Genomic DNA, 17,157 nt, shown 5'->3' on the forward strand with positions numbered 1-17,157 from the left:
GATGTCATTTTTTTAGGATACTTAAAGCACACAAGGAGCATTCTGTTTAGTACTGGGACCACAATAGTTGAGACTTAATAAAATCAGGAAGAATCTTAATGAAATTTGGAAATGATGCCCATACCTCTGCTATTATAGCCAGGCTGCTTAAAATTACCTGAGGTAACTATGTAAGCTTTATACCCAACCTACTTTCACAAAGGAGGGAAGGTGATCCACATTAACATATATATATATATATATATATATATATATATATATATAAAATATGTTTGAAATCCTAAATATGTCACGGTTATTAAATTTTCTTTAAGAAAAACAAGACAAAATAAAAGCTATGTTACATGTAAATATATGAACAAAGGCTGAAAAACAACATAGAAAAACATAAATAGTTGTTTTAGGATGATGAGGCTACAAGTCAATTTGCTTTCTTATAAATTTCTTTAAAATATTTAAATACAGACTAGAAACACTAGAAGGAGGAAAGACATCGTTGCCTTTAAGCAACTAGAATGAGATATTACAACTTCACATTAAATACCTGAGTCTGAACTTTCTGGTGGGAAGTTCATGCTTTGGGTTATATAGTGCTCACTGAACCCCTTGAAAAGGGTTTATAAGTCAGTTCTCGAAAGATACACCTTTTTCTACTTTGGAATCCTAGATGAATTTAAAGAATATTGGTATATCCATAACCATACCTGTTATTAGCCTTGAAAAACAACACTACATTTTCATAATAATCAATAGACATCTAAGCCTAACTGAATTCAATAAGAAATTCTTTCCTCTCTCTCCCTCTCTCTCTCTATCTCTCTCTCTCTCTCTCAGAATGTGCATATCTCTGGACTCTTCACCTGGGTCCTACCTTGGTTTTTTTTTGTTTATTTATTTTTGAGAGAGAGACACACACAGAGTATGAGCGGGGGAGGAGCAGAGAGAGAGGGAGACACAGAATCCCAAGCAGGCTCCAGTCTCTGAGCTGTCAGCACAGAGCTCGATGCAGGGCTCAAACTGTGAACCTCGAGATCATGACCTGAGCCAAAGTCAGAGGCTTCACCAACTGAGCCATACAGGTGTCCCTCACCTGGGTTCTATCTTAATAACAAACTGCTTTGATGACAAGGATTAAAAATTAAATCAGCATAAAGCTTAAGATGAACACAGTTATACATTTTCTCAACTGAATCCTGGCAACTATGTGCAGGATGGAGTCAATGGCTGGTACCAGAAGGACAGAGAAACAATTTCAAGAGTAAAGAATAGAATCCGGTATTTTAAACTTTCGATCAGTATGCTTTGGATCCTCAGGAAAATTATCTGCTGGCCATGGCTTTAGTTAGTAAAACTGAAAAAAAAAAATACTGCTAAAGTAATAACAATGAAACTATGCAAAAACAGAATCTATTTGCATCCTGGTGAGGGGCTCAAGGACTTGGGGGGGGGGATTGTCTTATTTTAAATATTGCTGTTGGAAAACAAGTCATAAGCCGTCAAGAGAGATCAATATCTTTTCTTCAGAAACTGGCAAAAGTGACTGAAAGCCAGGCTTAAGAAATTCTCATTAGTAACATAACTCAGCAAATTATGGTTCCATCTTGTCCTCTTTTCCTCAAATTTCACACAGTAAACATTTCTATAGAAATGAATCCTATAGTGTTATATTTTCTGAATAGTTTGTTCTGAAGAGCAAACAACATTTATATTTTCACTCAGGGTTTTCAGAGAAGATTTTGAAGAGACAGAGAAAAAGCAGAGACAATTGGAACTTGCTTCAGTTAATACCTTAAGTGAAGTGACTTATTAACGCTAATTTCAAATGGCTTCCTCAGTGAACAATTATTGTAATTTCTTTTTCTAGAATTGACTAAATGTTGCATACCTTGAGTTTTTTTTCAAATTTTCCAGTATTTTTTTTTTTTAAATATTAGAGCAATTGACAATTTTTCCTAAAACCAGCCACTTTGCCTCACTGGTAACCGCTGCAGTTTTGAATCGTTTATTTATTCTGCCACTAAGTGTTGAAAACATGGGGAAATGGGGCCACTGGGGCCACATTTCTAACCATTCTGAATTGATTTCCAGTTTTCAGGATTGTGCTAGTCTATCTCAGATAATATGCCTGAATAATTCTGCATGAATTCTACTTTGGCAGTCCACCAGCTAGCCTTAAATTCCTCCAGGGAATACTAATAACTTTCTGGTTCTCAGGTAATGCAAGGTCACCAACGTTGCTTTTGTATTATTCTTTTCATTTAAAAATGAGAATGCACGTACATTTTACACAACCTGCTGTGTGTTGAAGACAAAGTACCATTGAACACAAACAGCTTGGAGACTTGGGCCTCCAGCTTATTTTCCTTGATTCAGCTTTGGGATCACCATTATGAGCCCTGGCCTTTGGGTGGTGGGTGAGGGTTGGGGCACTGTGGGTCCCTGGGAGACCCACAGGCCGAGAGGAGACCCGGCAAGCATTACGGCTTTGGCATCTCGTTTCTCAACGAAATCAGTCAACCCATTCTTGAACACCATAGGCCTTTTCTGTTTTCCTTCCTTGCACTGGGGAGGTAGGGCATAGAGGCAAATCAGCCGGACCCCAGGGTTCTGTACACCCCAAGGAAGCTGAGAGGGCATCTTGGGGGACACACATGCGGGTCCAACCCTCTCTGTCAAGTGGGTCGTTCTCACTCACCCACGCCGCCAGTCTGTCACTCCAAGATGTGGACCCACTCTGCGCAAAGCAGAGCGTTGCTTCCTAATTTCTGCTTTCGGCTGCCCACGGAAAATGCCTAAAGATCTCGACCCTTCTTAGGCGCCTCCACCCGGGTGAATTTCTCCCCAGACTCCACCGCTCCGCATGGCCGCTTGACCCCATTTCACATTAAATGTGCCGAGCACACGCCCTTAGGACCTGGGTGCACTAATCAGATCCATCTGTCTTTGCAGGGCTTCACCTGAGCGCCCGGGGCCCCGAGCGCGGCTGAGCTGGACGGGTGGTCGGGTCGGGTGGGGGGACCTGAAACCCACAATCTGGCTAGGAGGCTGAGGGGACGCAGCCCGCGGCGCTTCTCCGGCGCAGCCGCCGAGTGCACCTTCCAGTCTTCGGCGGGGAGGACGCCCCCTGGCGCCCCCGCCGCCGCGGACCGGGGGAGCTCCGGGAGCAGGCGCGGGGCGGAGCCTGTCGGGCGGGATCTTGACGTCCGTCCAAGGCCGGGTGATTATTGGGGGCTGCCAGCGCCGCGGCCGCCCCGAGCCCTCTCAGTGTGGTGCTGCCCGGCGGCAAGGGGGTGGTGGAATGAAGCATGGTCAAGACAGAAAACAAAGTCAGCAGGTCACCTGGCAGGTTCTGAGCGAATTATGCAACGGAGCCGGGGGAATGTGTGATGCGTTCCGGGCCCCTACCCCCTTCCCCCCCCCCCTTTTTTTTTCCTTAAGCTCCTCGGAAGCCCGTTCCAGTTTAAAGGTTGGGCCGGGATCGACGGAGGATCTCGTCTGATGTGGTTACGACTTTGCTGAACTCAAGAGCGATCCTCCCACCCCATCTTTCTTCAAGTAAAGGGAACATTTCTTTGGGAAAAAGAGACGGGGGGGGGGGGGGGGGGGGGGCGGGGCGGGGTGGCAGTTTTGATCCAAAAGCGAGGCCGAGAATCAGCCTACAACTTCCCTAAAGTACTGGGTCGAGCATTAGGCCAAGATAGAACACTGTACCCTAAATTAAATCATCTCCACACACATTCAATTCCTTATCTCCCTGGGCCTCAGGACTATGACTTCAAAATTCTGCCTTTAAACAGAATTTAAAGAGTTAAAGCTGGCCATAGCTCGTTGTTCTTCATGCTAACATTTGTGGCATTAGGACTATTTTGTTAACTAGGTATATGCAATTCACAGAATTTCACGGTAAATTCCCCAGACCAAATATTTGGCTGAACAAATAAACAACATTATCCATTCCTGAAAATAAGCCAGTAGAAGGGGGGGGGGGGAGTTGGGGGGCAGGGTGGTTGCTAGAAAGTGACCTGAGCCTGGCTGCCACCAGGCTCAGGATTCGCCCTCTGATAATTTGTCCAAGTGCTAGAGATCTGCGGGTTCCTTTCCAATGACACGGACATTTCAGAAAGTTGCTGGAAATCTGGTGAAACAAAACGAGGCCGCCTGAGGGGAACCCATAATGGGCTTCCCCTAAATGATTTATTCGACCTCTATACCATTAATCAAAGGGGCAGCGACCTGGGGGGCTGGAGGAGGGAGGCACATATCCCTCTTTGCAGGGAGTTTTGGAGGAACCTTGGAGTCTTGCTGCCTTTGCCTGGGGCTCTGATCTCCTCTCTCCACCTGCGCTCTCCGGGGAGCTGGGGCTTTGGCAGCCGCTCCACTTCTATTTTTATTGGTTTCCACTAAGCTGCTCCTTTTGGAGGATTGTAGGGCTTCGGTAATTAAAAACAAAAATGAATCCTGCTTCACCCACCCCACCTCCAAGAGCACTGGGAAGAGTTGTGTACATGAATGCAGGGGTGCCCCCCCCCCCCCACCACCACCACCACCACCACGGCCACTGGTGTCTACACCTTCACAAGGGAGAAACGCACTCCTATCAGCCCACCTTACACAGACTATAAAGACAAAGCTTTTGCCCCAAACCTTCCCAGGGAAAAGTACACACATAAGAAATGAACCTACGCAGGCTAAAATTCCAGGGCTTAATTTAGTTGCTGGTGGCAAGTAAGAAAAAGCCAGGGTCTCTTCCTCCGATCCTCTTAGCTTCTATATCCATGTAGTTCTACGCATCCCTTAACTGAGGGGGACTCACACACATTAGCGTTTTCCTTTTTCCCTTTGGCCAAAAATTGAGCTTTCTCCTTGAAGATGCATTACTAGATGCATTACTCTCTGCCCAGCTCTAGAAGGGCAAGCAGACAGCACCGAGAGGTAAGGGAGCTGGAACTGGACTTCATGTTGCATATGGGAGAATGTGTTCACAATGCCTGCTTAGCAGTTTTGACCCCTCAGTATCTGATCCCTTTGCCACCCAAGCCCAATCTGTTAGAATTTTAGGCCTTCATGTGGGGAATAGAAGGACAGGGGGCAAAAGCCAAGAGACATTGGAGGATTCCACCATTGTGGTATATTAAAATACTGGTCGCCAAACTTTTCAAAGGTAAGGCACATTTTTTGTTCTATTCAATAAAACCCATTTCACCCCCCCACCCCCCCCAAGGCCTGTCAAAACAAACGCGCACACACACACATTAATATGTGAATGTACAAATTAGTTTGGGTTTGAAAATACATCATCGGTGCCTATAATAAATGGAAACACCCTAGCTATCATAAAACTGCAGTGGGAATCATTCCTTAGAGTTGAGACTCTATCCATCACACTCAGCTGGGACGCACCTCTCACAGGTGAGCAAAAACAGAAGATGTACAAGGAGCCCAAAATGAGTCTTTAATCTGGCCTACTCCTTTCATCCCACTGTTTCTCCAAGGCATGTGTCATCCAGATGGGAGAGGATGCTGCGTCCTTGTTAACATTAAATAGAAATGGAAAACAATTCATCCTGGCAATTACCATCTCTCTACCATCAGTTTACTTCCTGTCCCTCCAACTTCGCCACCTCTAGTTACCACCCTCTGACTTCCATCCTGCCCCCAGCCCCTCCTTAACAGGGGGGTTGGAGGGGGGCGGGGGTGGCACATAAATCTCTTTCAAAAGAGATGGGGCAGAAGGAAAAGAGAACGGATTAAAGAGAAAAGGAACAGTTTACCTTTAAAATAATGACTCATTTTATTTTTTCTTTTAATATGTAGTTATAAATATATTTTGTCAAAATATATGATCAATATGGTCAAAACATTTGCACGTAAAGTCATAAATAAGGTCAAGGTGAATGTTTAGGTTTTTTTTTTTTCCTTTTTTTTTTTTTTTTCTTTTTAAAGATAAAAGTCCAGCTATAAGGAAGCAGTCTGTGTAGTGTGTGGGTGAGTGGATGGGAACTTGTGTGTCCCCGAAGACTGCCTGACGTCAGCGGCACCCACATCCCTCTACAACCATCTCTTGATAATTTTTCAGTACCACCTTGTCATACTCATCCAGGTACAGCATGGAGATGGCGCTCAATTCAGTGGGAACACAACAGGCTTTGGGGATACTGGAGTTGACAGAGTTGACCAGGGTCTGCACAATGGCATGGTTGGTGGAATTGAGGTGGTCGGCCAGTGGAAAGGGGCAGTCCCCGTGGCAGTAGAAGGCCTGGTAGCCTGGTGGGGCCACAATCCAATCGTTCCAGCCCACATCACTGAAGTCCACGTAGAGCGAGTGGCGACGACAGTTCTTATTCTTCTTCCGGGCCCGCTGTGGGTGATGCTTGGGGCTACGTTTGGCCCTCTGGCGTCGGGTCAAGGCATGTCCTCGGCCATCATGGCCAAAAGTGACCAGGAGGGGCCGGAGCTGGGCCCAATCCCCACTCCCTTGAGGTAACGATCGGCTAATCCTGACATGCTGGCCCTGGTGGGTCCGTGTCTGATGGAGGTGAGTCACCTCAATGGCCAGCCCATAGTTCGGCTGTTTCTCCCGGGTCCAGCGAAGGACCGCAGGGCTCACATCAAAAGTTTCCCACCGTGTCACATTGTGGTGGACCAGTCTCGTGTCCAGTAGTCGTGTGATGAGGTGCCCAGGCACCACTTCTGCCGGGGGCTTCATAACCTCATAAATGTTTATTCGGTGAAAGCCCTGCTCCCAATCGGGGCCCTGGTTCACCTGCTCCCGGAAGAGTCGAAGCTCTGCGGAAGAGACCACCTCGTTCTCTGGGATGCTGCTGAGGTTAAAGAGGAAACGAAAAGCAGAGTTTTCGCTGGTCCCTGGGATGTTCTCCAAATGTTCTAGGGACCGTTGAGGAGGAAAAGAAAAAGAGGAAAGGAAAAAAAAAAAAAGCACATTAACTTTTTTGAGAGTTAAAAAAGTCAAGAAATAGCTTCAGTCAAGAAGCACTGGGTGATGAGTGGTGAATTCCGCTTCCATAGTGGAAGCCTATTTGGGCAAAGAAGCATACCTTTTCATTTGAAGGAGCAGATACACAGGCAGCTAGCAAACCAGCAAAACTTAGCTAGCATGCAGCGAGCACCAAAGACAGAAAGGATCTCCCAACCTCCTTTATATGTCTAATAATTTCCATGTGTCAACTCTTTACTCCACCACCATCAGACTCCCCTTTTAAAGCTCTCTTGGCTTTGTGTACACAGTTTTCTTTACAAGTGGTTATAAAGAAAAAGGGGGGCCAACAGAGCAGAGGCGGGAGGAAACAGGCACACAACTACCCTCTCCCTCTTCTTCCACTTTCGAGTATGTTACTAAACATTTCCCCAGCGATCTTGGAAACACAGAGCATGCCTTGTTGATCATGTTACAGAGGGGAAAATAAATTCCAACACAGTAATGATGCTGGTGGATTAATAACTCAGATTTACTTTGGAAAAGAAACATCCGCTAGGAAACATTCAGATCGGATTACAAGGCCCCTATTGAATAAACCTGACAAACACACAGCTGTAATATTAAATTCAGTAGGTGCTTTGAAAAAAACGGGCAGAAAACCTGGCAGAAAAGACTTTGATATAGCAAAAACACACCGCGGGGGCTAGCCCACGTCTGAGTGGTGTCATTCCCTTGCCCCCGAAACCCCTCCCCTCTGTCTCTAAAAAATAAATTCAGCCACAGCTCTTGGAGGTAAGCAGCTCTGTTCCCGGCCTCCAGGATTTGGGGCTTTGATGTAACCTGAACTCTTGTCCCCCAGGGCTTCCACTGTCCCACCAACCAACCCTACTAGCGCCCCCCCCCCAATCCCCCACCCCCACCCCGCCACCGCCAGACTCTCCTCAGGGACTGACCTTCGTGGTGGAAGCTTCTCACGGTGTTGGCCCTACTGGCGGGGCGCTCAGGGTACTCCAGCCCGACGCTGTGGGTCTGCTCTTCCTCCTCCTCCTCCCCAGACTGGAGCCGGTAAAGATCCCGCATGTAATCTGGGATGACGGCGCTCTTGCTAGGCTGCGGCCGGCGGCGCAGCCCGAACATCTGCAGAAGTGTAGCCTCGAAGTCCCGCAGGAGCTCATGGCTCTGCCCTGAGCGGCGTCCTCCCGCGTGGCCCTGAATCTCGGCGACTTTTTTCTTCCCCGTCTCAGGTATCAAACTAGCATGGCTCGAGCCTCCTAGCAGGACTTGGCATAATAAAACGACCATCAGCATTCGGTTACCAGGAATCATGGTGTCTCTGGGGAGGGGGAGGAGGTGGAAGGTTAAAGAATAAATAAACACCGATAACTGGAGAAATAGAGATGTCTCTGCATATGCATATAAGGCTAGCGATGGAGGGTCAAATGTAAAACAGGTCAGAAAGATCAAGTTTGTGTCTTCTCCCTCACACACCCCCACCATCAGCAGCTGCAGCCATGCACGGCCTGAAAGTAGGAATTGCCCTGTAATTACTTGGTCTAACTTGTTTACAGTCAAATAACCCCAAATCAGATAGCCTCCATCCTGTTAATCTTTTTTTGTCCCAACTGCTATCTGAGCCATGATCTCAGCTTGGTTTCTTCAAGGATAAACAGTTAACATTGAGGGGGTAAGAAAGGGTGGGGGAGGGAGAACTATAATGCCACTGCTCTCCACTTCAGACCTTCAGCCTCTCTCCCTCTTCCTCCACAACCCCCCCCCCCCCCTTCTTCCTCCGCCTTCCTTCCACAACTTCCAGCTGGTTCGGAGCGGGAGGGTGGGCGAAGACACTGGGCGGCAGGGTCCAGAGGCTGAGGCCGAGGTCGTGGTCTGGGAGCTGACCCAGTGACTTGACGGTTTATTTTACTGTGGCTGATGAGTTTGAAATGCCCAGCAAAAAGCATCTGATCGCGCCCGCTACTCACTCCCAGGAAAGCAGGGGGGCGGGGGAGTGGGATGATTCCGAGAGAGACCTCTGTGACTTTTGACAAGCAGCTGGGAACATGCACGGGGGCACTAGGTGCTCCCCAGTTAAGTGTGCGTGCGTGTGTGTCTGTGTGTGTGTGTGTGTGTGTGTGTGTGTGTGTGTGGTTGCCCAGAAGGTACAACCCGGGGCTGAGGACCTTTCATCTCTTTAGCCCCCTCTTGCTCCCCTTTCTTGCAACGCACCCGATCTGAGAGCGCGAGTGGGAGCAAGCAGCACTTTAAACAAAACCGGTACGCTCAGAGCCCCGCGGCTGCCCGGCCAAGAAGAAAGCGACAGCGCTGCCAGAAAGCGGAGTGTGAACTCTGGAAAAAAGGTCCGACGGGAGGGACACAAGGCGAGCAGGGGTGGGGAGGGCAGAGTGAAATCCCAGGAGGGGGGAAGGAAGAGGTGTCTACTCACTGACAGAAAACAAGGCATATAATAACAGTCCATGATTCTTGACAGCCAATCTTGAACAAACTTGCTGGAAAGGCTCAGAGGAGCTGCGGCAGTGCGTTGCTCTGGATGGCACTACGGAATGGCTCCTAAAATGAATATTTGAATATAATGAGACTCTGGCGCAGACAGACTCTGTTTTTCTTCCAGCCCCTCTGAGTCACGTGAACGCAGAGGGCCCGCCCCGCGCACGGAGGAGCCCGCCCTTCCCGCAGCGGGCGGCGAAAGGGCCCGCGCGCCCTCCCCCCGCGGCCCCGCCCCCTCGAGGAGAGGCCAACCCCCGCGCCGGCCGCCAGAGCCGCCTGCGGTCCGGGAGGAGCTCCGGGCGGCGCTCGGAGCAGCCCCCGGCCGGTCCCCGGGAGCAGTAAGCGGAGGAGCGAGGTTCTCGCTTCTACCTGCGGCGTTCGGTGCAGCGGGCCGGGCCCTCGCCCCCGACCTGAAGCCGGAGGATACGGGCTGCGCCTCTTGGCGCGAACTCGGCTCAAGTGGGGCCGGGAGCGGGGGCGGCGTCCCGGCAGCTCAAAGCCTCACCAACCGAGGGGCACTTAAAAAGGAAAGCGCTTCGGGACACACAAACGGGCGCGCGCGCACGCACCCCGCCACTTCCTCCCCGGGGTCTCCGCGAGGCCAGATATTTCTTCCAGCGACAGCCGGTCACCCCCAGGCGAACGCCTGCGAGTGCTCAGAGGAGCCAGGCTGGTGCTGGAGCTCCTAGCCCAAAGCTGCCACCCCTGTCACGCACCGGGCCGGAGGGGGAGGTGTTGGGCGGAGATCGGTGTGGGAAAGTGGGGAGGGAGCGGCCGTGGGGCTATTTTCTGCGCTCCCATTTCGGAGAATCTCCGCACCGCGTCGGCCGGGGGGTCCACTCCGAGCAAAGCAAATCCCCAAAGAAAGCGGTCGGCGGGCCATTCAAGGCGGAGGGGAGGACTCAAAAGGAGACGTCGCCGCGGAAAGAGCGCATCACAAGTTTCAGGTCTTAATGTCGCTGAGGTTTTACAACTCCCGACCCAGCGCAGAAACGAAATCCCGCTGCGTTCCAAGGAGTAGAGAAAACCGTGAACAGATTTCGGCCTGCGCTCGACCTCTGTGTCTACGTCTCTCCCTCTCTCTCCAGATTGTCTTATTTTTGAAACCACCACTCCTCCCCCCCGCCACTTCCTTCCCCCACCCCCTTCCTCCTTTGCACCAGCTGCAGAGTCGCAGCAAATATTTCTTCAAGAATTCTACCAACCCACAGCTCGAGGAACTACCGGGATGTCCTGCCTAACGGGAGATGCTGCAGGCGTGGGTCGTTCTGCACTGGGGCCTTTTCGAAAATCTGTCCCGCGCGACTCTGCGTCGGCCCCGGCCCGCGCCGGGTCCCGGGCCCCGGACTCCCGCTCCCGTGGCCACTGCACCCGGCCTCCCTTCCCTGCGGCTCTTCCCAGTTCCAGCCTCCAGTCGTTTCAGAGACGGGAAGCTCAACTTGCCCGCCTCTCTCCCTCAAACTTGGTTTCCTTCTCGGGGGCACTCGCGGGAAGCCTTTGAGGAAGAGTAAGGAATCAAGCTCTTAGCCCTCACTCCGAGCCCGGGCTGCCCGGCGCCGCCCGGCACCGCCGGCCAGGGTGTGGAGGCCGCGGGCGCCGCTGCGCGACGGTCGGCGCCCCGGGAGCGCCGCGCCGCTTCTTGAGCGGCTCTCCGGTTTTCCTGCTCCCGTGCCACCGCAGGGTCTGACTGCGAAAGGGCTGGGAGAGCAAACGGGTTATTTGAGACGCCGGGAACCCTAAAAAAAAAAAAAGCCCCGTGGGAGGAGCTGTAGAAATGGGAAAAGCAGACGGGGAAGAGCAAGTCCCCGCGGGGCGAAGGGCCGGTGGAAGGGGCGGGCGCCCGGGATCCCCGGACAATCCTCTGCCCCAAGGAATCTCCCAGGGCGGCGGCGGGAGCGCGCGGCGCTAAAACCCGGAGGCTGGACCAAGAGCGGGTTGCGTTTCAATTTCAGATTCCGTAGGGTTCGTCTCTAATCACGTTTTCCTCCCCCAATCCGCCCCCCTCATTTTTTGAAATAAAAAGATAAACGTCGAAAAGGATATTCGTCTCCAGAACTTTTTCTTGGGAGTGGGGGCAGGCAGGGATGCAACTCGTGACGATTGTCCTTTACTTCCCCGCCCGAGTCTTCTTCCGACGCCGAAGTTGGCCCAGAGGTGGCCTCAGTTTACTAAGTCTACGTTTGCGGAGGGGGTGGAGGAGCTTAACGTCTCACAAAGCTTTCAGCCCACAAACTGCGATCTTCACAGTCCATCCACCTAAGCGGTGCCCAGGAAGCGTCGGAAGCGTCGGGCCCGACTCCCGCAGGGAGGGGTCCACAAGGACCCAGGAATCCCAGGGCTCTTGCCAGTGGGCTCTGGGCAAGGAGGACCAGCAAGAGCCTGGGTCCGTAGCGCGTCTCGCCAGCGACTCCCCATGGGCCACGACACCGCAGGAAGACGCGTGCCCGGAGCGCGAGGCATCCTGACCATGGTCCCTACAGACCCTACACCAGGAAACGATAGGGGAGAGGCTCCTTGGAGGCTGCAAGTTCATGAAAATAGCTGGTGCAGCAGGCACGTCGTGCAGCGGCATATCGCGTGCTCTCAGGGGCTCCCGCCGGCTGGGGGCCGGGTCGGGTGACACTCCCCTCGACGCAGCCCCTCTGGCGGCGCGCAAGATCCGGAGGCTGCAGGACCGCGCTCCCCGCGAGAGAACCAGCCCTGGTTAGGTGTTCTTTCTCCACCTCGCGGTCCCTCGGCCCTCTCACACTCTCAGGACCTCGGAGCCGACACTCCTTTCTCTCCCGGCCCTTCCCGTCCAGGGATCGCAAACGCCAGTGCCCTCGCAACGCGTTCGTCTCAGGACCCCTCAGTCTTTCCCAGCGACCCGCAACTAGAGGCTCCTCTTTTTCCCTTCTCTTCTGCTCCGAACCTATCAAAGGTGGAAATGGCCCGGGGCCGCCGGACGGAGAAAGTGGCCTGGGTAGAGACAGCAGAAGACGAGGAAGTGCCTTTCAGCGCCAGCATCCCTACCTCTAGCACCACGGTTGGAGAAAAAATAGGCCACCTTTAGCGGTGGCCACAGGCTGAGCCCCCCCGCCGTTCCCCCCAAGGATGCTCCCCGGCCCCCTCTGCCCGGCTCCCCTCGCCAGGTAGCCTTGCTCACCATAGGTCCCTTCAGTAGCGGGCTTGCCAGCAGCAGCTCCCGGGGACCTCTGAACGGCTGCAGTGAACCTGGGCAAGGACCGAGGACTGGGGCGCTGCAGGCTCGAGACGGCGCGGACGGGAATCCCATCAGGGAGAGAGGCGAGCTACTCAGCCCCGAGCGGCCGCAGCGTCTCAGGCTCTCGTCCCGCGGCTCGGGTGCCACACTCACCTAGCTTCCGGACAGGGCTCGGCTCTCCTTCCCTCCCTCCCTCCTCCTCTGCCCTCGTGCATCTTCTCCTTCCCCCTCTTTCCCTCGCTCCCTTTCTTTCTTTCCTTCCTCCTCCTCTTCCCCGGCAGCCCCTCCCTTCTTCCCTCCGCCCTCGCTCGCCTCCCTTTCTGAGATGGGAGCCCCGCCCACATCCTCCCATCCAGCCGCCGGGCCTCGCCTCGCAGGCCCGGGTCCCGGAAGCCCGGGCTGCGCCGGAGTCCACAGCTGCTGCCCCGGCCCGGACGGTGCTGCCTCCAGCCCGGGGAAGCGGCCGGGGCTCACCTGGGGACCACGTGCAGAGGTACTAGAAAGCATGCACCGACTAGTCGCGGTTCCTTCCAAAAATACCCATGGGAGTCTGGGCTTCCCCGAGTTTAGAGTGACTGCAGCCCAAACTGATGATTAAAACACTGAGTAATCACCATTTACCCCGAGTAATTAGAGATAATGAAACACCTCTAAAATCAGGTTATGGAAAAAGGAGCTGTTGGATTGGCTTAAAGAGTGGCCTTCCATAAACTGTTAAAGGATTTCCAAACTGAGAAACAGGCTGTGCGCAGAACTGTGCGCGCTAAGAGGTACTTCTTTGGCTATTGAAAGGTCACCTTACTTCCAAAACATTTTTTTAAATGCTTCTTGTGGAAAGCCTTGGCGATGACCAAAACAAGATGGCCCCAATAAACAGTCTGGTTTCCCCTCTGCGACCCCAGGCCTAGCACTTTTGGGGACAGAGGTGGTGTGGAGACAGGCTGGGGCCATGTTTTTACAGTTAGAAAAGTCTGCTTATTGTAACTTAAGAACCACCACAGCAGTAATTTTTGTTGTTATTGTTGTTTATTTGTGGTGTGCCTAGGAATACTGTTAACCTCAGCAAACTGACCTTCTGAGGAGGTAACAACCACTAAAGCCTTTTTGGCCACAGGGAGACAAGAAAAGATACCCTTTGTTCTGTTTTTAAAGGAAGAAAAAGGGTGAAGAGTTGGCCCTGTCCTACGAGAAAGTGTTAGTAATTGTATTAGCAGGGAGGTGGAATGTGTGCTCTAAAACCTTCCCAAACAGGAGCTACTTTCACACAGTGTCTCTGATGAAGCAGTTCGGGAGACAGCAGCAGCATCCCTCTGGTGTACAAACGCGGAAGGGGAAGGACAGCCAGGTTCCAGGAACTTGCCCACAGCCCTGCAGTAAATCACAGCCTCTGCTCTGGAGTCCTGAGCTAATACTGCAGGGCGGGGCTGAGGGTCACAGCCCAGAGCTCCAGGTAGCCAGGCAGTGCTGGAGGACTGAGCATTTCCTGTCCTGGATTTTTTTTTTACCCTGGGATCCATACTAACTTCGCTGTCTCAGCAAAATATTTAGATCTTTACTTAAACAGGTATTGGTCCTGTGTACCTCACTATAAAATCTTTACATTTACACTGTACCTTCAATATTCAGAAAACAGGCACGACTTCCTATGTGGAACACAGATGACCAAGTGGAATTGCACGAAATCAGGGGAACAGCGATGAGGGCAGGGCCAAGATGTCCTGCCATCTTTTCCAAGTTAGGCCTGTGAGGTCTGTTAGCCCCATAATGCCCCAAACAACAAAACAATCTGTATGGCTTTGAGCACTTCCTTTAATTCCTGTGGGTCTCAGTTTCCATACCCCCTCTCAATTTAAAAATGATTGAACTTTTTTATTGAAATTCATTAAACATCCATCTTCTTTCATTTTAAATCACTCCTGAGCCCACTTCTTCTAAGAAGCTCTGATTAAACAGGGCAGGGCAATACTACCACCCTGAAAGATGGCCGACAATATCCCTCCAGCTTCCAGCGTAATCAGAATCACACCCATAAACAATAACAAAATTCAAATTCCATTGAAGAGTTACCTAGTGTCCATCCGGGGGCATTAGGTTCCTTTAGCACACTGCCTAAAGGAAGGACAGAGCAAATGTTCACCATGCCCCCTCAAATAATTAGTATTGTTTAGTATTGTTTTAAATTATTTTTAAAAATTTTTTAACATTTATTCATTTTTGAGAGACAGAGTGTGAGTGAGAGAGGGGCAGAGAGAGAGGGAGACACAGAATCCGAAGCAGGCTCCAGGCTCTGAGCTGTCAGCACAGAGCCCGACGTGGGGTTCGAACTCACAGAGTGTGAGATCATGACCTGAGCCGAAGTCAGACGCTTAACTGACTGAGCCACCCAGATGCCCCTTAAATTATGTTTTAACTTTATTTATTTTGAGAGACAGAACACAAGCAAGGGGTGGGCAGAAAGAGAGAGATTCCCAGGCAGGTTCTGCACTGTCAGCACAGAGTCCTAAGTGGGGTTCGAACTCAAGAACCATAAGATCATGACCTGAGCCAAAACCAAGAGTCAGATGCTTAACCAACTAACCACCCAGGCGCCCCTGTTTAGCATTGTTTTAATCATCAACGAAATGTGTTCCTTAATATTTAAACTCAAAAACAACATGATATGCTGTGTTTAATAGCAGGGCTTTCGGGTGCCTCTGTGGCTCAGTAGGTTAAGCATCTGACTTCAGCTCAGGTCATAATCTCATAGTTAGTGAGCTCAAACCCCACAATAGGTTTCTCGCTGGCAGTGTGCAGCCTGCTTAGATTTCTCTCTCCCTCTCTCTCTCTCTCTCTCTCTAAGTAAATAAATAAACTTAAAAAAAAAACTCTAAAAAAATGCAAGTCTCTATTTTAAGGCATGAGAAAGTGTGTGTGTGTGTGTGTGTGTGTGTGTGTGTGTGTGTGTGTGTGTGTTTTCACTCAAATGCTTTTGGATAACTGCTATTATCTCATGTGACCGAAGCCTAAATACTAAAATGGCCATTGGCCCACCCATGAGTGTGTGAAACTCACAGTCCAGGAGTTTCTAATTAAGCCACCTGACATACGTTGTTTAGACTCCTATAGGAACCTTTAGATGTGTGATGGAAGAACTCAGCTTCCGTTCTCTCTGGACAACTTTATACCCAGCCCACATTGTATGCAGTGTAAACCATCTATTACCACCTCCCTTTATTCACTCCTCTTTTCCTTTTTACTTCCAATCTCTCGTGCCAAAGAAGAAATCACTCGTTGCTTAGAGAACTAAATCCATCACAACCTAGTGGTCAGAGTTGGTGAGGGAAATCAGTCCCTATCTGGAGCTTACTTGTGAATCTTGGTGTTTTTATAGAACATAATATAGCTGGGCCAAATGAAACGGTATCTGTTTGAGTCATTTAGATTAGGAGGAGAAATCTATCGTAATTCAAGAGTTGACTATTCCTCTTCTGCTGCTCCTGTTGAATGAAGGGCATTTGTTTGGGTTTTTCCTGGAAAGCATCAAGAAAGAGTAGCTCCACTGCAAGCCCTTAGGACAGTCTTTCTCAAGGTGTGTTCCGAGGACCTTAAACTTCAGAACGAGGCTGGAGGTGCTGATAAAATGCATATCTCCCAGCCTTGCCTGGCTCAGATATACATCTTTCACAAGGTTTCCTGATAATTCTGAGCACACTAAAGCTTGAGAACTACTGTTGTAAAAGTTATTTCATGTAGGGGTGCCTGGGTGGCTGAGTTGGTTAAGCGTTTGACTTCGGCTCAGGTCACGATCTCACAGTTCATGGGTTCGAGCCCCGCAGCGGGCTCTGTGCCGACAGCTGGGAGCCTGGAGCCTGCTTTGGATTCTGTGCCTCCCTCTCTCTCTGCCCCTCCCCCACTCGAGCTCTGTGTCTCTCTCTCTCAAAAATAAACAAACAGTAAAAAAAAGTTAATGAAAAAAGTTATTTCATGTATATTTTCAAGGCTGATAGATACCATTAAAAGGCTGATACCTAGACATTATTAAACAGGCAAGGAATATGCTTGGCTTGTGCTTTATAAGCTGTTAAATACGGTAATTATGGTTTTCCTATGTCCAGAATACACCAAATAGGTCTTCGTAAATGAAAAGATTTCTAACCCTATCGGTGTAGTGGTCCTTACTTCAAGGTCCTTGATTAAGAACCACATCAAGTCATCAAATCTTTGCCAATTAAGTGTCTGCTGAAGCTATGGAGGGATACTTTGAAGGACTGCCCAGTCTTGGTAGTCCTGCTTGGTAGTCTGCTTGGTAGAAGCAATAAGATAGATGAATTGGAATTGGAATTGCAAGGGATCTCTGAAACTTTTCTCTTATTAATTCATTCTTTTTTCTCTTATTAATATTTGCCATTTGTTAAGTATTTGCTGTCTAGTCCTCACAACAACCCTCATAAAATCCTTGTTACACAGAGGAGAATCTGAAATTTAGACAGGTCTTATAAGTCTCTCAGGGTCACAGAGCTAGTAGGTCAGGGACCCA

General features: G+C 50.3%; 1 protein-coding gene across 7 annotated transcripts in view; it reads right to left on the minus strand.

The window, feature by feature from the left end:
* Positions 1 to 5,791: 5,791 nt before the first annotated feature.
* The window catches only part of BMP4 (bone morphogenetic protein 4), a 197,118-nt gene continuing 185,752 nt past the window's right edge, over positions 5,792 to 17,157 (minus strand). The window contains exons 1-4 of one of the 7 annotated variants that reach the window (XM_047864303.1): positions 12,795 to 12,856; positions 9,378 to 9,502; positions 7,891 to 8,217; positions 5,792 to 6,885 (exon numbers count right to left, since the gene is read on the minus strand). In XM_047864303.1, coding sequence (XP_047720259.1) covers positions 6,029 to 6,885; positions 7,891 to 8,217; positions 9,378 to 9,502; positions 12,795 to 12,856 — 1,371 coding nt within the window. In that variant the 3' untranslated portion in view covers positions 5,792 to 6,028. Of the gene's footprint in view, positions 6,886 to 7,890; positions 8,271 to 9,377; positions 9,620 to 10,155; positions 10,554 to 10,973; positions 11,174 to 12,584; positions 12,858 to 17,157 lie in introns of those variants that run through there. The other 6 variants (XM_047864304.1, XM_047864308.1, XM_047864307.1 and 3 more) reach the window with 6 other exon arrangements.

This window comes from Prionailurus viverrinus, chromosome B3 (genome assembly GCF_022837055.1).
Source record: "Prionailurus viverrinus isolate Anna chromosome B3, UM_Priviv_1.0, whole genome shotgun sequence".
Lineage (NCBI taxonomy): Eukaryota > Metazoa > Chordata > Mammalia > Carnivora > Felidae > Prionailurus > Prionailurus viverrinus.